Genomic DNA, 25069 nt, shown 5'->3' with positions numbered 1-25069 from the left:
AGGGTGGCGTTTGTTCTTCAACGTAGTGCGAATGTGCGTGCAAAGTTCCACCGCAATCGTACGCTGCGTTCATGATTTGCGGCAATTTGTTCAAAACGGGCCACTCCTGCAAACTTTAGATGTCAATGTTAGCCAATCAGGATGGAATATGAAAAATCAAATCTTGATCACATGACTATAGAGATCATGTATACCGATTTGCGTGAAATTTGGATAAAATATGAAAGCTTAATCTCAAAATATGTGTTTTACATACAGTAAGTCGGCCTCCTGGTGGCGCTATAAAAGGCTAATGTGAAAAATGCAGGGCAGATGTTTTTCCTTGGCCTCTAGGGAGTATGCGTGCAAGGTTTCACGCAGATCGGTGCAGTTACAGTTTAAAACGCAAATTGGCCTTTTATAGCGCCACCATGAGGCTGATTTGAAAATGTTCAAGTGGCATTTCTTCCTCGGCCTAGTGGGAATGTGCGTGTGAAATTTCACGGAAATCGCAAGGAAATCGCAATCGTCATGATTTGAGGCATTTAGTTCAAAATGGACCAATCCTGCAAACTTTGGAAGCCAACCTTAGCCAATCAGGATGGAATATGGAAAATCAAACAGATCCGTGTTGATCACATGAATATAGAGATACTGTGTACCGATTTGCGTGATGATTGGATAAAATCTGTAGGAGTAATATAAAAAAATGGGTTTTGCACAAATCGGCCTCCTGGTGGCGCTATAACAGGGCCATGTAAAACAAATTGGGGCAGAGGTTCCGAATTGGCATCCAGGGAGTGTGTGTGCACAGTTTCGCAGCGACCGGGCCACAGTGCCAGAGATTAGCTGTTCACAGACAGATGGACACACGGACACACACACACACGGACGGACGGACAAGGGGTAAAACATACTCTCTCGCCAAGCCTTTCGGCCTGGCGGAGACAATAAGACAGCCATAAGTATTAAGTATATCACCCGGCCATTGAATTTGCACGTCTGTTTGTCTGTGGCGGTTATGCAGATAGGCCCATATATGGACTGGACATTCGTTTTTATTGCAATAACCCTGGCAATGATGGGCAGGCTGATAATGTGGTACATATGGATGGACATGCCCAATATCAGTGCAAATAAGCACACCACATGCCCATGAATATACACGTGGGCGTGTGTGCCCAGATTATGCCCATACATGGAAACAGTTTCATGCCCATAAGGGGATCCCCAACATCAGCGCAAATCAATGTGACAGTACACACATAATCCATACTGTCACATTGATTTGCGCTGTACTGAGTACAGTATACGTCACAGTACTAAGTGCCTGGATTATGGCCAAATATGGACATATCTGATGTCACAATACTGACATCATAGTGTGTGTGTGTGTGTGTGTGTGTGTGTGTGTGTGTGTGTGTGTGTGTGTGTGTGTGTGTGTGTGTGTGTGTGTGTGTGCAGGCATGCAAACAGCCCCGAGGTGAAAAAGGTGACAACATGTTGTTTTCTTTCGAGTCAGGTGTCACACAATTGCCCTATTTGGGTTCAAAAAGGTGACTGTAGCTGAAAAGTGACATTCAGTGCATATCTGTGTGTGTGTGTGTGTGTGTGTGTGTGTGTGTGTGTGTGTGTGTGTGTGTGTGTGTGTGTGTGTGTGTGTGACTCTGTGGTCTGCAATAATTATTTAGCTGGACAAAAATGACCATGCAGTCGCCTCCTTGCATAATGTTTTTTTTATAACAATCAACGTAGTGTGAACAATTGGGCATATATATTTTTAGATGCCAGGGCAGAATGTCTTGTTAACGCAACACATGAGCAGTCTCTCAAAGTTCTTATCGGATAGGCGGTTCAGTTTGGCACTGAAAACATGAAACATGCCAACGCTGAAAAGTCACTCATAAGCAGCACTGGCTGGGACACCAGTGTTATTTTATCATTACTGTGCTCTAGAACACAGTAGTGGTAAAATAAAATGAACATAATATTCCTTTGCATGTTATTGCATTTTAGTTTGAAGCTTGAGTAGTTAAACTGCAAAACTATTACCAAATAAAGTAGCTAAACTACTTGACGTGCCACACAAATATAAACGTAGTTGAACTACCATCAAGCTACAGCAAAATGTAGTTCAAGTACGTAGTTCAGCTACAGTACATGTAGTTTAATGCTCTTCAACACTATATAGTATACTGTATATGTATACACTATATATATTATATACAGTGTATCTATACATAGTGTACATAAATGTGCTTTTAAACAGTATAACGTGCAGTACTTTGAATGTGACCTGTAAACAGATATATTCCTGTAAACAGATATCTGTATATTCCAGACTTTTGTATCTGTAAACAGATTTCTGTACATAGAAATATGCATATTCTTCGATTTCTTGCCATTTGACAACTTCCATTTACTTCTCTCCTAAAATTTATATTTTCAATACTTATACCTTCGTACAACTAAGTTTTTTATGCCTAATGTGTATGTAAGCAGATAACAAATACAATTATATTCAACGCCACTTGGCCAAAAAAGACATTCAGAGTCTGAATGTTTCAGCTCAACATTGTGTGTAATATTGATGTGATGCTTCGTATTAAGACAACTCTTAATGGTATTGTTAATTATGGAACATTGTTACATATTCTGAAAACAACACTAGCCCTACTAATAATATGAATTACTTGACATATACAATTGAAAAGCAAAATAACATAAAACCAAATAACTAGAGACTAACTAAGAAGAAAAGGGAAAAAAAGACAAACTCACTTGTTCTTCTCAGGGAGCAGTTGGTCACACAGAGGAACTGATGGCTTCTGTGGCTGCCTGAATACATCTGCTTGTACACACACACACACATACGCGCGTGCGCATGCATGCACGCCCGCCCGCCTGCACACAAGCACGCACCCCACCCATCTCTCTGGCTCTCTCTCTCACACGCTCTCTCTCTCTCTCTCTCTCTCTCTCACACTCACACTCACACACACACACACACAGCTTTTTAATCCACAGGATCAGGAACAAAACAAGACCAGCTCATTTCAACAACAACAAAACAATGACAATAACACAAATACTTGTGGTGCATCCTGAATAGTAGGAATATTGTATATGAGCCTTTTACTAGTGTTGGTTGAACTTACTAGTGTTGAACTTGTACTTGTTGCTGATAGGAATAGAACTGTTCAACTGGGAGTTGCTGGAGGAATGTAAACTGGGCAGAACTGTACAGATAGTGATTTACTATGAGATAAACTAAGTGACTCAGCGACTCCACAAAAGAACAATAAGGCCGCAGGCAAATGATTCAACCAGTTGGAATGAGGTTGGTGCAGTACATGCAGGCCAGAGGTTGGTAAAGAACCTACACGTACAGCGAAATGTAACAGCACTCAATTTACCTGTAACAAACACGACAACGCTATACCGTCTTTCATACAAACAGGTGTAACTGTCCTATATATAGATAAAGTCAAAACTGTCAAATGATGGGTAGGTACTGAATGTGCATGTTATGTATAATGATATAGCAAACATGGATGGCCAGCGAGACGTCGTATAGGACAAAGTTAAATAAAGCTTCAGTCAGCAGGAGAGCAGCAGGTGCCTCTGTGTGCTGTGAAGGAGCATTCATGCGGAGCAGCCTTTGTGTTGGAGGAGAGAGGGGTGGGTGAGGGGGGGTGTAGCTAAGGAGTGATTCTCCTTAAGTTCACCCCCCCCCCCACAGGTCAGTAAAAAAGATCAGTCCGCAACATCTCTAGAACACCTCTTTATATAGCAGTGGTTATCAAACATTTTCATGTCAAGGACCCACATCTGAAAAGATTGTGACATGGACTCCCACAAGAGATTTGTGTGTGTTGTTAAAAAGTAGTTTCAAAATTGTTAAAAAATTTTCAAATTCGTTCACAAATGTCAGATATACAAGCCCACGTCCCACCGTGAGCTTATAGGTCTAGTATAAGGGTATAAACAGGGTTAAAGTGGTTAAACTGATTTTGATGCTATTGCTGGGGACCCCTTGGAACCACCTCAAGGACCCTTGCGGGTCCCCGTAGCACACTTTGAGAACCACTGTTATATACAGAGAGAGGGAGGGGGGTCACATAGAACAGAAGAGAGACAAGATGGAAGGCAGAAAATGAGAGAGCAGAGAGACAAGACAGAGATCAGAAAGATAAAGAGACGGGACAAAGAGAGACAGGCAAGAGAGCAGAGACAGAGATAGGATAGAGACCGGCAGAGAGCTGAGACAGACAGAGAAACAGGACAGAAAGCAGAGAGACAAGAAAGAGAAATAGGACAGAGAGCAGAGAAGACTGAGAAAAAGGACAGAAAGAGACAAGGCGCAGAAAAAGGACAGAAACAGAGACAAGGCACAGAAAAGGAAAGAAAGCAGAGAGATACAGGGCCGAGAGGTTAGATCGATAGACAGGATCAAACCCATGATGTTGTAGGTAGGTGATACTGTACTTTGAGTACAGTCCGCACTGAAGAGACACTTGGCAAATAGTTTGATTATTTTAGTTGATGTAAAGCGCCCTTAGGTTTTTGAAAGGCGCTATATAAATTCAAATTATTATTACCTCTGTGGTAAAGAGGTCCTGGATAATATAGAACTACTGTATGTCATGTAATCTGACTGAAGGGAAGCATCATAAACATAAAATCACACATGGGTTGACTCCATACTAGAAGATTTATTAGGTTCCACAGAAACAGTACACAACTGCCATTTTAGCAGCTGGAACAGTAGCTCATTCATTATTATTATTTTACATTTCAAAGAGCTGTGGCCAGTACAAAAACATCAAATGTAATTACAGTCAAACATCTGTATGTGAATTGCACAGCAACTCAAACAATAAAGCAATCATAAAACTACTCAGCTTTTACAAACCTCCCTCCATCATGGCAAAAAAAAGAAAAGAAAAAGAGGCAGTTTAAAGAATGCAAAGTTTATAAAAGTAAATGTTCACAGCAGCTAACTAGTTTGGCTGGAGAGGAGAGAAGATAAACTCAGTGTTAATGTAAAGGCTATACTTCATCAAATAACTGTCGGAAAATAAAATCGTTTTCAACAGAGAAAAGTGAGGAAGCGAATGACTGCCATTTGACAAAGTTAGCTTTTAGACAGAGCTGAATGCGGTTGCATCGTCGTGAGCTTGTAGATCTGCTATTTTAGGAGCGTAACACAAGTATAAATCTGTCTTTAGTCTGTTAACATGGAGTAGGCACTCACAGACTGACCTTAGCAGAAACAAACTGCCTGTAAAATACATTCCAACAGATCAGACATCTGCCGTCCCGGTAACCAGTCTGTGTGTTCTTTGTTTTCTATTCCTGGCGATTCAGTCCGATCTATCTGCCATTAAAATATGTCTTGAATGTTGATTGTGTACAGATATTATTAATCCACATTATGTTTATTGTTTAGCCTACCCCTGCTATCTTGGGTGATCAGATAATCCAGCAGTTGACTGGTGCTTTTTAAACAAACAAATAATCCAGGTGTACATGCTTCCAAAATGGATTGAAGACGAGACGATATCCGATTATTAGTCAAACTACTTTGGGAGGCGGTTTGAGACACACTTGGCCACATTAGTAATAATGTCAAAATGCAATACATCTCCAGTCCACATCAGAACTATGTGAGAGGAATTAAACATTCATGTGCTGTGACAACTAGGAAGTTCGCCTAAAGTAAAAAGAAAGGTGACATTCAGCTCAGATTATAATTTAATGCCAGTAGTACATGTTTAGCCCTGCTTGCAGTGGGGGTCTAAGAATGGGAATGTTGGTCTATCATATCAAAACTACTGGCTTGACTGCAATGGAATTTGCTGTGCACCTTCATGCTCTGCAGAGAATGACCCTTACTGATTTTGGTAACCCAATGGCTTTCCTCTAGCACCACCATTAGACCTAATGTTCTACTTGCACCATGAAACTTTGAATACATTCATGATCCCCAGAGGATGAAGCTACATACAGTATTTTATAGTTGGCATTTCCTCCAACACCACCCTTTGGTCAAAATGTCAACATTTCACACAAGATCTCTCAAAATCTAACAGGCTGATGCTTTTAGACTCTATCTTCTTGTAATTTTAACGCACAATGTACACGCTTCTGTTCTTTCTGAAAATGCAAATATTAGGAGGATGTGAAGAGAAAACAATGTAGCAAACAGTATTCTACGTGGGAAATTGTGATATCTGATTTGAATGTGTACACCAGGGACACATTTTACTGACCAGGTATAAACAGAACCTGAGTCTGTCAGTGAACAGGAGGAAATGAGAGGAGGTGACAGAAGTGAATAGAGAATCTATTCAAGCACTGACTCCAGATCACAAGACTAAGCATTTAGAAGGTACTTTCACTTAACATTAATATTACAGAGAAACCACCATGCTAACTAAACACCTTAAAGATTTATCATACTGTAGTTATATAGAAATATCCCAACGAAATTCTAATCAAAGAACAAGAAAGAAAACAACAAGTGAGACCATTATGGAACATACTCTTCTCTATACAGTAAATAACAAATTTAATTTAAGTTAAATATCAGTGGCTGAACAGTTTTATTCAAGTAAACAAAAAGATCTAAGAGTCAGAAACACACACAAGCTGAGAGCTGTCATTTGTTTGGACTGGACAAAGAAAAAGAAAAAACATCCAGTTCTAATGACGTGTTAACTACAGCCAGCACTGATTTGTCCATTTGAGGTGAGTCTCAATGCCCATGTTTGGTTCATTTCAAAAACACGTTCTATAGAGATGTTTTGTGGAACCTCAGTTGCTGTTAAGACAAAAACCTCCCCAGGACTGACTTCATGTCAGACAGACAATTGACTGGCAACAGGTTCTGTACAGAATCTGGTAGCTAATAGTTTTGTTGTTTCAGTGTGTCTGCAGTGTCTGTCCGTCTGGTTAACTCAAAGATGCTAAACGATGAACATGCTCAATCTCTTCTACTCATGTTATATACAGTATCCGTCTATTCATTTACCTGTCTCCTTGTCCATCTCCCTGTCTGTCTGTCTGTCTATTCACCTACATGTCTACAGTAGAAGCACTAGCTGACAGCTGTACACTAAAGAGAGAGAGACAGACAGACCGACCGACCGACAGACAGACAGAGACTGCCAGACATGCAGACAGTCAGAAAGGCAGTCAGACGGTTGTCTCATGGTCCTGTGTCTGTAGTGTCTGTTGAAGCTGTCTGTTTTCCAGGTAGTGAGTAAGCTCCTCGTCACCCGCTGTCTCCGCTCTCCGTCTGGGACTGTCGCCCTGACATGAACAACACGCTAATTAGTATAATTATTATTTTACTTTATTTTATTCACCAAGAATAATAAATGCACAAACACAAAATTCAGTTGGTGATGACGGTGCAGGTAAAAATAAAAACATATGTGTCTTTCAAATGTCTGAATGGATGTAGTGTCTAATGTATAGTCTAAGGTCTGAATGGATGGTGTATTGTATTGTATATTCTGCCGTTTGAATGGATGTTGTGTCTAATGTATAGTCTACTGTCTGAATGGATGTAGTACTGTATCTAATGTAAAGGCTACTGTCTGAATAGACGTAGTATCTAATGTAAAGGCGGAGGAGACCGAAAGAAGATAATTTGAAGTTGAGAGACTGAATGAAACGGATGGACAGATATGAGAAGAAAGAGAACAGAAAGAGAGAAAACTAGGCTTTCATGTTGCCATATATGGACGCAGTCACTGATATTTCAATTCCTTTCATTGGCCGTTGAGGGAAAAAAAACATCCCTCATATTATGGGCTGTTTCCAGTTGCCATTAGCTCGTCCATGGTAACAGAGCACTACCACCATTGTGCGGGTTGGGAGCATCGCCAGGCGCCCTGCCATGATGCCATTTTTCTCTGACAAGCAACATTAATCATTGTTAAAGACTGCTTCACATACCAACACACCGTTCACATACTGAGTGTGTTTACATGCACAGTAATAATTTGATCATACCCTGACCCTGATTAAAAGAATAGGTCCATTTTACTTTTTCAACTTGGGCCTCATTTTCCTAGCTGTTGCCATGATGATGACCAATTGTGATAAAAGTTTCACATACTGCGGTTAAGTGCTTTGTGCGACTGTCTGATATGATCCAATGGAGCCAAAACAACCTCATTAGCTAGCTGTTTTGGCTATTTCTGAAAAAAAAATCACCTAGAATGATATGCCCAAAATACGGACAGCAGGTTGAATGTGGTTAGAGATTAGAAGTCAGGGGCAGTGTTGCCTGATTTTGTGAGCACTTTGTGAGCCACACGAGCACTTTCAACCTATATCGGCTATTTGAAAATAGCCGATCTACAACGCTCACAGATGCAACGCGTTGTGAGTTTGTAGATCTGCCATTAAAAAAAAATCTAAATCTTGAAATAAAGTTTCAATTAAGATTTTTTGAAACATTTTAACAACACAAATCTGGTACGGGGCTCCCTGCTGGCACAAAATATTTTCAGATGGGGGGTTGGGGGAGGGACAAATACATATTTAATTTGGGGGTCCACTGGTTTAAACAACATTACAAGCCCCAAAAAAACGCAACCCGCAACTACCGTACCAATATATACAAGCACCTTTACAGAAAAACAAGCCCAAAGTCGCTTATAATAAGGGGACATGGCGACACTGGTCAGGGGATACCTTAAGGTCTGTCTTGATGAGGGAGGCTCCTGCCTCCACCAGGATGTGACATATGGCCCTCTGACAGGAAGTGGCTGCTTTATGAAGTGCTGTCTCACCTCTACGCGATAGCGCGCACAAACACACACGCGCACACGCACACACGCACACACACACACACACAATACAGCAACTGTTAGATACTACACAATACTAATGACATTAGTTTGCCCAAGACAATAGTGTCCATGTATGTCTGTGGTGAAAAATAATATTACATTCCACATTACATTCTACAAGAAACATTATACTCTTGTAGAAGTTGCTGCTTATTTTACTTCTAAACATTTTTGTATGATGCTAATAGACTTCAACTAGAGTTATAGATATCCACACTGACAGCATGTTTAACTCTTTGACTGCCAGAGTATTTTCATAAAGTACTCCCCCAGTGCCAGCTATTTTCATATAGTTTGTCTAGCTGCGGTTTTGAACACATACGATGGTTCCACCAGCAGAGAGCAGCAAATAGACACCTTCATCAGCTCGCTGACTCGCTGCCCCCCCCCCCAAACAGAGCCAAACAGTCAAATACGTCAAACCGGATGTGACGTGTTCTCAGATTCTCACCCAGACTATAGATTATAGAAGTGGACCTCTCCGTTTGTTTTTTATACCGTGTGAAAAACCGTGTGTTTCCCTATTCTGGACGAAAATGACCGGGGGAAAAAGATGAAAACCGGAAACGGAATCTGCGTCATAAAACCGGATGCAGGTGTGGGTGAAGTAAGTGGAACTCGAAACCTAGAATGAAAAATAATCAGAATAGCGCGATCAGAGATTAAACAATGAACACGCGTCTAACGCGTCTAACGCGTCGACGGCCAACTGGACAAACTAGCAATTGACGCGTTATGGAGTCAACCGCAGTCAAAGAGTTAAGAGTTAACTGATTGTACAATTGCATAGTACCCAACATTAGTAAGTAACCAAGACAATACTAAATCATGTTATTCTATTCTAATAAATTTAATTAAAACGAATTAAAATCTGTTCTCTCTCCACATGCAGTAAAAGGGTTTCACTTACGTTTCTTTTTCCGTCAGGTCCAGGTGATTTGTGGGCACTGAACACAGATACACAGGCACGTTAACGCGCAAAACACAGGGGAAGGAATACAGTAAAACAGAGATTATTTTATAACAGGTTATCACTGTTGGCTGAGGAGCAGTGTTAATTTCGTCAACTAAAACTATGACGAAAAATGTTCGTCAACTACCTTTTTTCACTGACGACAACTCAATAAAAACTCAATAAAAACTAAGGTATGATGACTAAAACTAAGACTTAACATATTGACAATTTCGTCAACAAGAGAAGTGGAGAAGAGATCCAGTAGAACTAAAAGACAAGTCATTTTATGTTTGGTTGCGCTCTGAAAGTAGCAGATCGGCTATTTTCAGCATGCAACCAAGTGTAAAATCAACCATTACGACGCCATCAAGGCTTGCCAAAATACATTTTTGTCGACAAAATCAACTGTACATTTAGTCGACTAAAATCTTATGATATTTAGTCTGATATTTAGACTAAAACTAGACTAACGCTAAAACTTTTCAGATGGCTAAAATTATGATTAAACTAAAATACATTTTATTCAAAAGACTATGACTAAACTAAATCAAAATGAACACTGCTGAGGAGTTCTTGGTGATGTCCAATGCATGACAGGTTAGTACCACAGTAAAACAGAGATTATTTTTATAACAGGAGTTATTGGTGATTGGTGATGTCCAATGCTTGGACAGGTTAGTACCATGGTCAAGGAGGTACTTGGTGAGGTCCTTGTTGCCGGTGTCAACAGCATGGTGAATTAGGGTCCGGCCCTCAGAGTCCTGGACCAACAGGTCTGCCCCCTGCTGGTGGAGCTGTACCAGCTAAACACACAAACAGGTTAGGGGTCAGGGGGAAAGGTGAGAGATAGACTTTTGGGTACAGATTTTTGTTTTGTTTGTATTGTGTTGTTTTTCAACCAACAATTTATAAACAAGGGAACCAGGGGACCTGGTACTGCCAGACCCCTAGTGGTTGAAATCTGAATGGCCGGAAATCTGAATGGTTTCTAAACTACGTCACGTACTTGGCCAATCAAAAAGAGGGACATGTAAGAAAACGTTTTCATCCATATATGGACGAAAAGGGGACAGACAAAGCCTCATGTAGGCCTGACCCCCTGGGTCTGGCAAAAAGAATATCCTATATTAAAATTGTCTCACGTCATCACGCTCGTGTCACCATGACTCAGCTATAACAGTATAAGGAGTTCCCAATGCAGCTACGCCCAAATATGGAGTGTGTTGTTTAACCTCAATGTGTCGTCATGGCATCAGGCGCAAACAAATCAGTCAGCTCCATATGTGGGCACAAAAGGGGGCAAGCCCATACTGTATATGGGGATATTCTGATGACATCAGGGATCACCATATATGGGCATAAAAGGGACAAGTACTGACAGATACAGAGATCTCCATATATGGGCATATCAGTCGGATCGGCGGTGCGTCGTAGGTATTCATGACGCTAGTATTCACTCATTCATTCATTCATATCTGGCCGCGTTTGCCCACTGCCAGAGATTTTTCATTGAAAAAAAAAAAGAAGCCGAGATACAGAATTTTCTAGAGTCTAGATCTTCGAAAAATCATATCTACTTGGTCTTTGGGTCAAACTAAAATTAATTTTTTTTTGTATGTTTATGTTAGTTAATTAAATTAGCCATTTATTTTCAGAACAAATATTTAACTGACTTTGCAAACAAACTGAAGCTTGCATTAGCAGAGAAGAAATAGATGGTACTTACTCTATCCATGTCTTCAGACTTGATGCAGTTAATTAATTCTGACACTGAAACAAACAGACAACCCACTGTTTACACAGAAACACAGACAACTCACTGACTTTTTACACTGAAACAGCTCTTAATAGCCAGTCAGCAACAGAAGATAACAAACAGGGTGATAACACTTAGAGTTTTAGCACAGAGTCAAACTGATGCTTTACCTTTCTCAGTGTCAGATGAGGGAGGGCTGGTGGAGTTTAGCAGAGAAAGACAATAGTCAGACATTGTACACAGTCAATTAATATTAAATCCACCACAGAGACATGGAATATTACACACAAATGCTACACACACACACACACACACACACACACACACACACACACACACACACACACACACACACACACACACACACACACACACACACACACACACACACACACACACACACACACACACACACACACACACACACACACACACACACACACACACACATATAAACACAAATACCATACCTAAGAATGGGTGTGAAATCAGCGAGCGCTGAGTTGGATCGATGGAAATTAATGATCTTAGCTCCTCGCCTTCAAATAAGAGACATGGTACAGTGTAGACAGTATGGGAAATGAACAACTTTAACACAACACAACAACAACAACAACAACAACAACAACGAAAGGCAGAGTATATAACATATGTGGATGTTATACTGTATACTCCAAGGACATCCCTTGTCCTTGGAGATGCTGTCTGTTTGTTCTGTAAATAATGTCCTAGTAGGATAGAAACCAAGCAATATTAGTGATCCTGGTAGGATAGATTATATATCCTACCAGGACACCTAATATTGCTGCTTGTAGATCAGCTATTTTCACAATATTTATCTGTGGATGCCTCAACTCCAACAATTCCAAGTGCTTGTCAGGGTGTGGGGTCCTCAGTTCAAATATGATTATTTTTTTTTGGGGGGGGGGGGGGTTGAGAACCACTGGGATAGAAAACCAGAAATTCTAGGGGTTCTGGTAGGACATGAAAACAGTAGTACCAAGGGTCCTGGTAGGATAGAAAACCAGTAGTAGTAGTAGTGATGCTGGTCATCTTCCACACACAACCCATCCCTTTTCCTACCTGCAGAGGGCAGTCTTAGCCACAGCATCAGCCAATGAACTGTCACTGGAAATACTCTTCCTCTGAAGGTATCTTGCCCTGAGAGTGAGTGAGAAGGAGGGAGAGAGCAAGAAAGAGATGAAGGTGAGAGTGAGAAGGGGAGACAAAGGGAGAGTGAGAGAGAGAAAGAGACATGGAGGGAAGGACAGTGTTTAGTATCATTAACAAGGCATACAAAAAAATCAAAACCTTACTCATGACCTCGTAACGGGTGCGTTCGTTATACTGTAGGGTACTCTGATACCAGTTCATTTACATAACAGTTTAGTTTCATAACAGTCATTGTATTGCAGAACACACCCAACATTTTAAATATATAATAATAATAAAGTAGGACAGAACAGCCTGAAAACCAACCCTGATTACATGACTGGAGTGATGCCTGCCTGCATATTACTGCCTATGTTCAGTCAGTCAGTCAGTCAGTCAGTCAGTCAGTCAGTCAGTCAGTCAGTCAGACAGACAGACACACACACCTTATGGTGGTGGGAGAGGAGTTGGGGGTAGAGGTGGCGGAAGAGGCACGAGAAGGGGAGGTGCCAACAGTCTCCTTCTGCATCAACTCTGGGTCTAAGATGTACAGCTCCTCCTGGGAGATCTCTGACACAAAGTTTAGATGCTCCTGGAAGTGATTAGAGGAGAGGAGAGGAGAGGAGGAGAGGATGGGTTGAGTTTTGGACAAATACAGAAGATTACTGATAATATAATAATTTTATTTGTGTATCACCTTTTTAAAGCAGAGTTACATTACAATGCATTTGACAAAACAATGGTAAAAAACAAGCATTCTAAATCAGAGTTCCAATTCTTGATTCTTCTTACTGGCTGAGTCCTGTGGTAAACCACAGCCTCTTGTAGCACTCACTCATAGCTTTAATATAATGTGACGGAAACAAGTTAAAATGACCAAAGAAAAGTTGTAAATAAAGAACACAATACACAGAATTCTGTAAAATAGTAATAAAAAAGGATGTGATGTAGGTACCATACACAGGAGACAATCTTAATTTGTAATCCATTGCACGACCGCGTCGCTTACCGACAAGAACCACAACGTGTCACAATCAGTAACACGTGCCGATGTGGCGTTGCTTGTCAGCAAATCACATGTGGTACAATGTAGTATAGAAAAGCATACTTCAAGCTCTTTTAATTCTGAGTACCTGAGCCCGGTCTATCCTGTAGAAACGATCCGCTGTTGTACCTGGAAGAAAAAAAATCGAATTAGATTTATGCAGTTTTAACAGAAGAAAAACTAACACATGAAAACTGATTTTTGTTAATCAAATTTGACACTTGGACACTGAAGCCTGATTTGGTCAAAAATAGCCGATAAAAAATAGCCTATCTGCTATTTTCGGCGATGTCTGAACACACAAATCTGATCTGATCACTTGCAAATAACATTGTGGACAGTCAGTCCTAAAGATTTGATCTGAGAAACAAATCTGCTGTGTGATCATGAGGAAAATAGTTTGGTGGTTTGCTGGAATCAGTCACCATGTATGTATGTTCAAGCTGTTGTGACAAGTACTTGTTGAGGACTGGATTTGTATTGTCCACCAAAGCGTTTCTTCCCCGCTGAAAATACAAGGCGCTCGCCTAAAAACCCTTCCGAACGCCTCAGTTGAAAATATTTCAACTCTCGTGACAGATAAAACACTATATGTGAAGGCAGTAAGGCACAGCACAGAATAGCCGCTCCCATTGAAAACAATCCAAAATAAGCAACATAAGCTGCGCTCAGGTAAGAACGGCTCGTGGACACGGCTCCTTACAGAGCAACAAGTAGACCTAGATCAGTTATGTGCTCTACATGTGTGCTACAACAGCTAGACATTAATGAGTGTGTTTAGACTTACAGTCAAGAAAACACCACCGATGAGAGAGTCTCTGTGGTGACGGGCTGTCCTGAAAAACAGAGGGACACACTGTTTTCCAGCTAAAATCTGTCAGGCAAACAGACAAAGAGGCCAACAGAGAGCCTACAGTACAGACAACCTCAACTTATATTCTACAAAGTATTCCATTTTATTTTACTCTCAGGTTTCTATTCTCTTTTTGAATCTATTCTATTACAAAAAGGTAATTTGAGAAAATGATGAACGAACAGCCAGGCATCAGGCATACTAAGCTATGTTGTGTGTTCTCTTAACCTTTATTACACCAACACACGCACACACACACGCACACACACACACACACACACACACACACACACACACACACACACACGCACTCTAGTACCTGGCCGTCATGGAGACGTTCTATGTGAGATCGACAGGTCTCCAGGTCACTGTCTCCGGGGACAACAATGACTCCTAGAGAGATGGCTGAAACCACAACAAATCTATCAATATTTATCTGTCCACATATTGGCATTAACATTAAACTCAGCAGAGATGCTGGTTGAGTGTAAATGATAGCAGGCCACACAGCTCATTGCTAGTTGTCAATTAAACAATTTAAAGTCAGACTGTGCAACCTTTTCAATTAAACAAATGTTATTTTTGATATAATCTTTCACTGGTTTATTTTTCACAATAACCATTCGACATGCTGCAAATGTGTTTTTTGACAACTTCTCTAAATACTATAAAACATTTTGTGTGTGTGTGTTCCAGGTACTGACAGGAGCGTTTAAGCTGCTGTGTGTCGTAGTGAAGAGTTTCATAGTCGTACATGTTGATCCTCTTCACTGTAACCTCCAATTGATCTGGAAAGACCTGTTGACTACACCACACACACACACACACACACACACACACACCGACACACAGACACACAGACACACAGACACCCACACAGACACACAGACACACAGACACCCACCCACACACACACACACACACACACACTCTTTAAAGCCGAAAATAGCCAACCTTTTGATCGGCTATTTTGTAACACTACAATTATTTTGTAACACTAAAATTATTTTTGACGTAAAAGTTATGTAAAAAAAAATAAGTCACAGATTTTTTCTTTCAGCTGCCGTGTTAAGTGGTCAGATGGGTGGGCCGCAAACACTTTGAGATTTTCAAGTGGGCCCCGATCCAGAAAAGGTCTAGAAACCACCAGCTCTTACTCGTTGAGCTGAGGGATGTTGATCCGTCTCTTAGTCTTCTGGATCATGTTAGCTTGGTTCCTCAGGTTGATTCTGATGACAGAAGGAGACAGTTTACAGGGCTCTCCGTCCACCTGCATGGGGATGGTCTTATAGGTGGTCAGAACCGCGTCCTTACACTGAGCTAACCGCTCACCGTGACCTCCCACCTGCAGGGTCGCCTGGAGAGAGACAACATGGAAATAATATCATCGCTGTAGGGTGGAAACCTTGTATCTCTGTATTTCCAGCTTTTTGTGTTTTGTTTCCATAAATTGATGCCCTATTTTGTCGTACAATAGCGTAAAACGTAGTGAAAATAGCCGATCTACAAGCTTGCGAAGCTGTGTGAGCTGGCAGATCTGCTATTTTTGCTACTTCAGATAAATTTTCTGTCTGTCTGTGGGTTTTATAAATATTTGACCAATGAAAAGTATTAACGGGAGCTTGTGACTAAATAATAACTACATTGGATCCTTTGGAACAAAAGTTATTTTTTCAACTTCCTGTAAAGTAACCGTTTTAGAAATACAAGGTTTGCGCCCGACATTGATGATATGTACTCTGTATACATGGTATTCTGTCTGGCTTCATTCCAACTCTATCAAAGACCAATGAACGTTTTAGTCGCCTTTTTAGCCTTTATCAATGGCTGCAAAACAAAAAAGTCTGGCAGCAGGTTTCAACTTAATTAGCAACTTTGACGATTTCTGGTCTAATCAGTACCTTTACAAAGGATGGTGTCTATCCTAATTTCAAAGGTGCCAAACATTTGGTTTTTAATTTAATTTATGTTCATGTTAATCCTCTCTGACTCACACAACATGCTCCAGTCTACTTCCCCGTCACCTGTACCCCTACCCCCACCCATATTCTAGCCTGGCATGGCCAGACTATATTTTTTTAGCTCTGCTGGCTGATTCATCTGGTTTCCAGGCTACCCATATTCCTGTACACAAAGAGTTTGCATGTTCACCTGGTATGTACGGTCAATTTCAATAACTTTGTCAGACCTACTATTCATCATCAACCGGTTTCCCCTATACCACCAACCACCTGTTTTAATACTGGTGGCTATACCTTTATTAGAAGGATAAACCCCTTGAGATGCATCATCTCGTTTTCGAGGGGGTCCTTAATGTCCCTTTTAAATGTCAGGTCTTTGAATAATACATCTTTTATATGTCAGGTTATTATGTCCAACGATATAGACTTATTCATGATTACATTGAGTCATGGCCCCTCTTAAGCTGGACATTTTAAAATTCATGTGTGCTGCCCCTCCCAATCTGTGTTAGCAACTGATTCTATCACACTACGCATCGTTTAATCTGGTTCAATATGTCACTGGTTCTAGTCAGTCAAGGGCCACACAGTTGATCTGCTACATTCATTTGTTTTTTCTTTAACTAATGCAGATATAGGTTCAATATGGTATGCAGGTATACACATGAGAAAGCATGCATGTGAGTGGGTCAAGTTATTGAACTACAACTTGCAAACAACACAATGGATGTCAGCATAATTAACAGCATAATTTATGCTGTTAAATACTGCAGTGTTTCACCTCTTAAGCCATATATACCTTGTGTGACAAATAGCGAAAATAGACAATCTACATACAAGCACACAATGTGACATTGTGAGCTTGTAGATCAGCCATTTTTGCGATTTTGGAAAATGTGTTCAACTACTGTGTAATGACATTCCCAAAACAGGGATGTTAGGATGAAAGTAGTTAAAAGCATGAGGTTAGGACAGTCTATTACAGTACAGTTCAGTCGGTATCTTGACTCACCAGAGAAGTCAAGGTGAAGCCAATGACCTCAATGAAGCCGTCGTCATGGCGCTGGGGGCCAAAGTCATAGTGCTCACTGGGATGACCCCAGGGCGTGGTTCCTGCACAGTACCTACAGCACAGCCAGAGGTGGAAGAAGTTCTCAGGTTCTGTAGCAATACTACAATGTAGAAATACAAGTAAAAGTCCAGCATTGTAATGTTTATGTCATAAGGACCTGTGACCTTCCGACCTTCCAAACAGCCTCTCTACCCACTCAACTATGGATGCCTCTAGATTGGGCCCGTCACCCTTACAGTATAAACATTCTGCATCAACAACACAGATAAAGATCAGAGTAGAGGTCTTTAGGCCCACCAGGCTTGCTGTACCTGGGGATGTTGAGGAACAGTAGGCACAGTAACTTCAGTTCCTGGACTTTGGTGGTCAGATCCACCCCATCACACTGGAGAGAGCCAATCACAGAAAAGACCATAATCACATGATCAGGAAGATGCTACAGGTAGGTTAGCAGTAAGTGGCTCGATCCCATTGTAATTTCATTCCTCTCAGCCCTCTTGCTAGCCCTTCCACCCCCTGGGAATTCCCATCGATGTTGTTCTTCTCACATCACAAAGTGCTGGTCCAATCCATTAATTATGTACAGTAGGTCAAGTTAATTACAGTGCACCCTCGAGCTAGTGATCAAATCTGTTCACTTCAAACTCAAATATTGCCCATAATGTAATGCTATATTCTTGCTTCCATATTTGCATGTGCAGAGTGGTGAGTTGGTTAAATATTAAATATCCAAATATTGTGGGCTCCACTTCATTATGTGTCATTAACATACATTAGTAGTCTAATGGGAACACCGAAGGTGGTCTCAATACAGTTTTGCAGCAACCCTTACTGCCTCACACAAAGTGACCCTTGTAATTACTAAATTATTAGGCTAAAACATAATTTTTAAATGTGAAGCACCATGAGTTGTGGAGAACTGTATTTTGCTCTCCTGTATGCCCAGTGTGTATTGTGGAAGTAACAATAAAACTGATTCTGATCATCGTGTGTTCACTTGATCCAAGGGCAGATTGAATTAAAAGCAAATGGGATGCAGTGAGTGTTATAGAACAGTTAGCATCGCCATTTGTGTGTTCTGTTGTTAATGTTAGCGTCACTGTTGATGTTAGATTCTAGGTGTAATATGTTACCTTTAATGTTAATGTATTAGTGTTCTCACCTCAACTTTGATGTGCTTGGCTAGGTCTTTGGAGCTACCACTCAAGAAGTCTGAAAAGGCTGTCTGAAACACACACACACAGACACACGGATGAATTGAGTACAATGCAGCAAAACATTTGACTATGCTATACTGTTAACAATCATGTTAATAAAGTATTCAATCCACACACACACACACACACACACACACACACACACACACACACACACACACACACACACACACACAAGTTCATGTATACTGGACAGATAGGTGGACACAAATACAGACACAAATATTGAGATGCTGTAGATAGATAAGTGTGACACTCACCCCTGCATAGAACATCTTATTGCGGAAGCGGCTGTTGAATTTCTCTGGGTTGGCCTCTGAAAGACAAACAGAAACAGACCTTTATTATTTTATAGCATTAGTGTTTACCCCAGTCAAATCCAGTCCAATATTTCTAACCAATTGAACCCAGTTTACTGTTGTACCTCTAGATTCGTGGAAGCCCAGGGTGACATGAGCGTCAAAGCCAAGACTGAAGTAGTTGTTGAAGACATCGATCGGAAGCTGAAAAACAAGTTGACGAAATGCCATTCTTTTGTAGACACCATTTTTGTCAGACATATTATTTCTTCGTCTTCATATTTCTTTGTCACAGTTACATTAGCATTACACTTTAATGCATGTGTGCGACGATATTTAGTCAATATTGACCTAATTATGAAAACATATTATTATTATTTATTGAATCATATCTAGTACTGGTTGATTATCTAGCAGTCTGAGCTCTGGTGATTGGTGAACTGACTTTGTCCGTCTGATGCTCCTCCCGCTCCTCCTGCTGGGAGTCAGGGTTAGGCTCCACCTCCAGATTCCAGCGATCTAATTGGACGACAGTTCCCTCTTCCACATGAGACAGGATTTTGGTCACCGGTTCGTCAGTGTAACCCTGGGGTTAAAGGTCAGGTGTTAGAAGTCAGGGACGAACTGTGCTATCACATGTGGTAATACTTTTAGGACCCCCAAACTGATATGATTTTGCCGCAGACCCCCACCTGAAAAGATGTTGTGCCACGGAGCACCATAAAAGAAGATCTGTGTTGTTAAAAATGTTCAAATAATAATCATATAATATATATTTTTTTTTAAATAGCCGATCTACAAACTCACAACTTCAGCTTGTAGATCTGTTATTTTTTAATAGCTTAACTCATTGAGTGCCATTCACGTGTTTCACGTGTTTTACCGCTATGGTGCAACGTGCCAATCACGTGTTTCACGTGTTTTTGAAAAAAAAAGTAAAAAAAAAAAAGAAAGACCCCACTTTGAGAACCACTGTTTTTAAAGCTCCGTGATGAGACTGTCTGAAAGCAACTGTGAATTGAATGGATGGAATGGAGACTTTTGTCTCAGTGAGCGTAAACTGTTTTGTTTTTTTGTTTTATTTCTGAAAATATACTGAAAACCTTTTTGGGGAAAAAGCAACAACAACAATAAATGGGATATTTACTCACATACAAATGGGCCCAGTTCTTATGTTTGGGAAACACTGGACAAATAAATAGACACTCACCCCTCCCCAGTTGAGTGTCCTTGCCAGGTCATTCCCAGTCCCCAGGGGAAGGATGGCTACAGGAGGCTGTGGGTTCAACTGAAGCTGGTCTAAAACCGACAGAAGCCAACCAACCTATAGACAGACATTTATTTTGTCAGTTATAATGTTTATAGTACTACTACTATTATCAACATTTTAAAACCATTATTCAAACCAATTGGGAAATGGTAAATGATTAGTGACTCATCCTCACCGTGCCGTCTCCTCCACAGGCCAGGACCCTCAGATTGGGAACCCTGGAGAATAGCTCCAACCTTGAGACAGACAGACAGACAGACAGACAGACAGACAGACAGACAGACACACAAATTACAACTGGGAAGACTGCAGTGTTCATTATCGTGTGTGTGTGTGTGTGTGTGTGTGTGTGTGTGTGTGTGTGTGTGTGTGTGTGTGTGTGTGTGTGTGTGTGTGTGTGTGTGTGTGTGTGTGTGTGTGTGTGTGTGTGTGTGTGTGTTCTCTCTTACCCCTCTTTAGGCCCGCCCCTCGTGAGGTCAAAAACTTGCCGTGGGTTCAAATACCACATAAAAGACTGGATGATCTTGGCTCCCTGAAGATAGACAATTGTATCCAGCTCAGTGAAATAATAAAAAAGGAAAAAAAATGTGCGGTATCTACTGAGGCATTCTTTATGTTTACAATGAGCACGTTGTTTTACATACATAATGGATAATGTAAAATGAGACCGTCATCATACAACCAGTGGTGTGGTCTAGGTTTTTTTCTGAGGTATACGATAATCATTCCCTGCACGAAATGCGTGTGGTCGTGGGTATACGCTAGCGCGTTTTCAATGGATGAAATGGTTAGTAGACTGTATACGCGTTTTTCCAAAACACTGTATACGGCGTATACAGCGTAACACGGTAGAACACACCACTGCATACAACCATCTGTGTCCACAGAAATCATTTCTGAGCAGCCAGCGTCTCTCTACCATGCATGCACCTTGTTTTAAAACGCTCTAGGCAGCTTACACCCTTTGCCAGAGTGCTCTGGGCGTTTCAAGTAGAAATGAGTTCAACATTTGGACACCAACAGCTCTCACCAACATGACTCATTGACAGTCGAAAAACTAAATGGAGAAAGTGGTAGCCGTAGGACTTAAAATATCAACAAACATGGCAGAGATAGAGGCTGCTGTGCACCCACACACTCCTAACCCTTCATATGACAGCAGGATCTTCATCCAGATATGCTGCTAGAGCAGGGGTGGACAACTTTGATGATGGAGAGTGCCACAAAATGTCCACACTGCGTACCTGCACTCTCACCAGCAGTGTACTGTATAAACCCCATCACTCAAATAACCCATAATAGTCACAAATGTAATAATAAAGGGAAATTAACAATTATCATTCAGTGTAACTTATTTATTTAATTTCAAATGCATTTAGTAATACTTATATTAACTTAATTAAATTAAATTCATTGGACATACAAAATACAATACAATTTAATATAATGGACTGTAATTAAAACGGGTCACGTAAACTTGTATGCTTGGAATTGGAACAGCCGAAATAAAATCGGTACAATAACCGGCGGGCCGCATTAAGTGAAGGTGGGGACCGCATGTGGCCCCCGGGCTGCCAGCTGCCCATGTACTGTATGTGCTGCAAGAGCAATCACAAAGATTCGATTTGTAGGCACTCATGTTTACCTTTATGTTATCCATTAGCGATGTTGGTTAGGTTATTTGTATTAATAATAACGCAGATGATGAGACGCAGAACCTAGCAACAATAAGAGCTGCGTCCACTTTGGAAGTGCTCTGAGCATTCATATTTTTGTTTTTGCAACTTCTGAATTTTAAGAATTTGAATAAAAACAAAGACTTACAACCACATACTGTACGTAAAGAAGAACAGACTGTAATGAAAATCTCTTGGAGAATCAGGTCCGCTGAAGGCAATATTATTGAACAATAAAGGAGTGTGGGACAGACTGTGTACCTGGTTTCCTCCACTCTTTGGATTAACAAACACTAGAAGGGGCTTCATCAGCTGGGAGGGGAGGGGCTTAATAAGGAAGGGCCTCCAACGGCCATCTGGGAGCTAAAAAACACAACAGGCAGCAGAAATAGTTAAAACAGTACAAAGACAGAAACATGGAAATCATTTATAGCAGAAACTGTAATACCGTGTAAATAATAAATAAATATCGTGAATCATAATTGTACTGTTTACAGACGAGCACTACTCAAAGCTGAGTAAGTCACTATTTCTGGTTAAACTAGAATAAAATCTCATAATCTATTGTAGCATGAACACAAATATTTCATCCATTAACTCACCTCTCCAACCCTCCTGTTCTTGTTCTTCAGTGATGTTCTTTTCTTCTTTTTACTGGATTTTAAAGACGACTAGAGGAGAGAAGACAACACTGTACAGTATATTGCACCTTTTGGGCTTCTGGGCTCGCCGTAGTTGTTAAGCTTAATTAAGCAGAGTAAGTAAAGGTGTACGAGTGTGTAAATGGTAAGATAGTCTGCATTTCTACAGCACCTTTATCTGAAGCGCTTTACAATACCGGTATTTGCATTTCTACAGCGCCTTTATCTAAAGCGCTTTACAATATTTACATGAACACACATAGGGCACCAACCAACTCATCAAGAGTTAGGGCAGTTAGGGTTCAATCACATCAGTGTCTTGCTCAAGGATACTTCAACACAAACCTATTGGGCCACTGCCGTGTGTGTGTGTGTGTGTGTGTGTGTGTGTGTGTGTGTGTGTACCTGTGGTTTGCGGCCTCTGATAATCCAGGTTGGAGGGACAATGAGGGCAGCGTGAGCACCCAGACCACAGCTCTCTCCAATCTGCTGCAGCATGAAGCATGTCACCTTGTTATGATACTGAAACACACACACACACACACACACACACACACACACACACACACACACACACACACACACACACACACACACACACACACACACACACACACACACACACACACACACACACACACACACACACACACACACACACACACACACACACACACACACACTTTATTTGGGACTTGATGTTTAAAGCACGTTACCAGCTTGCCTGGTATTGACAGGGTTATTGCGCTGACAACGCGCCATGAGGCGCACGATGGATGTTCAGAGTGTTCAGGCTTCAGTAAGCCGCCATTGGCTGGGTCAGATCAGAGCTCAATAAGCAAGAGATAGGGGGACAGTGGGATAGGGACAGGGGGAAGGAGAGAGGGGAGGCAGGGGATTGTGTGTGGTGTCAGACCAGAGCTCGCTCAGCAGGGGAGAGAAATATGGAGAGATGGATAGGGAGAGGGGAGGGAGAGGGAGAGAGAGACTGGGGAGAGAGAGGGAGAGGCTATTTTACCTACACATTAGCCCAGGCAATGTTGGGTACCAAAACCTGAACGCGCTGATCGTCGCGACATGTTGTCCGAGCACAACCCAGCAATACTGGGCAAGCAGAGAGTTTGCTGCTTGTACAGTATACAGAAAATTAGTATTTTTTATCAACTACCTGTTATGGTACTATCAGTTGTGGTACTTACAGCCTGTTTGCACCAGGAGCAGCTAATGGCAACAATGTCTTTACTGTGGAACGAAAACTTCTGCTGGAAGCCCTGGGAGAAATAAAGTACAACCCATGAAAATGTCATGAAATGTGCTAAAACGCCACAATAAATTCAAAATAGCTGACTTCCTGTTGGGTTTAGGCAAATTAGGTCATGGCTTCAAGAGCCATGACCTCATGTGCCATTTGTTCGTCGGGACATGATACAGGTGTGTACCAATTTTCATACATGTAGGTGAAACCGGATTGTGGGGCTTCAAGCATGACATTTTGTAGGTGGCGCTATTGAGCCATTAGGCCACACCCCTTTTTGAGACGCATACATTATTTAATGTTTCACCAGTTGAGATGTGTGTGCAAAGTTGCGCAACTTTTTCAGCACGTTTAGGCCCTCAAAAATTCATTATCCGGAAAATAATAATATTTGCAATTTCAAAAGGGCTTCGCACTGGTGCAGTGCTTGGGCTCTAATAATAATAGCTTGAATCTATATAGCACCATGAACCCAAGGACACTTTACATCAAAAACAATGAACAACCAACAAACAAACAAAACAACTTTTTGCCAAAAGCCTGAGAGAATAATGGGTGTCTTTTCAAGGCAACCTTAAAGTAATGTGGTTTTGTTTGTCCGTGGAGAGTTTAGAGCCATTGGAGAAAGTTTGCAGCAGTTGGAGAGAGCTTTGCTGTACTTTCAGTTGATTTGAGACTGACCTTTCCACAGTGTCGACATTTTCCAGTCTGTCGGCGTCTGTGGACCCAGTGATGACGCACGGTGCTGGGCTAAAACATTGCAGAAACAAAAGAAGATTTAATATTGAGAGAAAAAACTGCTTATTTACTGTATATATCTTCAGTCTGTCTCCCTGTTCATCCATTCAGGTACTGACCTCCCTGATCGCACGGGTTCCATGCTCCCTGAAGGAAGGCTTACACTTAAAGTTTATCTGAAGGAAGATATCAAAATATGTGTACATGTTAAACAGAGAAAACAAAACAAATGTGGCATTTTAATTACTTATTATTTCTGGGTCACTGGGTGGTATTTTTTGTTTGTTTGTTCTGATCAACTGCCAATTCCTTTTCGTGTACTGTGGTCCC

General features: G+C 41.1%; 2 protein-coding genes across 4 annotated transcripts in view; both read right to left on the bottom strand.

Moving 5' to 3' along the window:
• The window catches only part of mdkb (midkine b), a 12135-nt gene extending 9231 nt beyond the window's left edge, over positions 1-2904 (bottom strand). Inside the window, exon 1 of the mRNA XM_080438400.1 lies at positions 2761-2904. The gene's annotated coding sequence lies outside the window, so the exon portion shown is untranslated. The remainder of the gene's footprint in view (positions 1-2760) is intronic.
• A 1770-nt stretch (positions 2905-4674) lies between these two features.
• Positions 4675-25069, bottom strand: part of dgkzb (diacylglycerol kinase, zeta b) — a gene marked incomplete at its 5' end in the record, with an annotated part of 47637 nt that continues 27242 nt past the window's right edge. For all 3 annotated transcript variants that reach the window (XM_080437105.1, XM_080437104.1, XM_080437103.1), the window contains 29 exons: positions 4675-7296; positions 8692-8791; positions 9760-9796; positions 10487-10607; positions 11531-11574; positions 11731-11756; positions 12031-12099; positions 12644-12721; positions 13159-13304; positions 13846-13886; positions 14545-14593; positions 14930-15015; positions 15315-15415; positions 15768-15967; positions 17584-17695; positions 17955-18028; positions 18806-18868; positions 19121-19176; positions 19285-19363; positions 19605-19745; positions 20370-20483; positions 20605-20665; positions 20879-20961; positions 22367-22468; positions 22708-22776; positions 23152-23268; positions 23946-24017; positions 24683-24751; positions 24859-24915. In XM_080437105.1, coding sequence (XP_080293231.1) covers positions 7180-7296; positions 8692-8791; positions 9760-9796; positions 10487-10607; positions 11531-11574; positions 11731-11756; positions 12031-12099; positions 12644-12721; positions 13159-13304; positions 13846-13886; positions 14545-14593; positions 14930-15015; positions 15315-15415; positions 15768-15967; positions 17584-17695; positions 17955-18028; positions 18806-18868; positions 19121-19176; positions 19285-19363; positions 19605-19745; positions 20370-20483; positions 20605-20665; positions 20879-20961; positions 22367-22468; positions 22708-22776; positions 23152-23268; positions 23946-24017; positions 24683-24751; positions 24859-24915 — 2484 coding nt within the window. In that variant the 3' untranslated portion in view covers positions 4675-7179. The remainder of the gene's footprint in view (positions 7297-8691; positions 8792-9759; positions 9797-10486; positions 10608-11530; positions 11575-11730; positions 11757-12030; positions 12100-12643; positions 12722-13158; positions 13305-13845; positions 13887-14544; positions 14594-14929; positions 15016-15314; positions 15416-15767; positions 15968-17583; positions 17696-17954; positions 18029-18805; positions 18869-19120; positions 19177-19284; positions 19364-19604; positions 19746-20369; positions 20484-20604; positions 20666-20878; positions 20962-22366; positions 22469-22707; positions 22777-23151; positions 23269-23945; positions 24018-24682; positions 24752-24858; positions 24916-25069) is intronic.

The sequence above is a fragment of the Gymnoscopelus braueri genome (assembly GCF_963280865.1).
Source record: "Gymnoscopelus braueri genome assembly, chromosome: 9".
Taxonomy (NCBI): Eukaryota; Metazoa; Chordata; class Actinopteri; order Myctophiformes; family Myctophidae; genus Gymnoscopelus; species Gymnoscopelus braueri.
The sequence above is the reverse complement of the archived record's forward strand: the minus strand, read 5'-3'. Positions and strand labels throughout refer to the sequence as shown.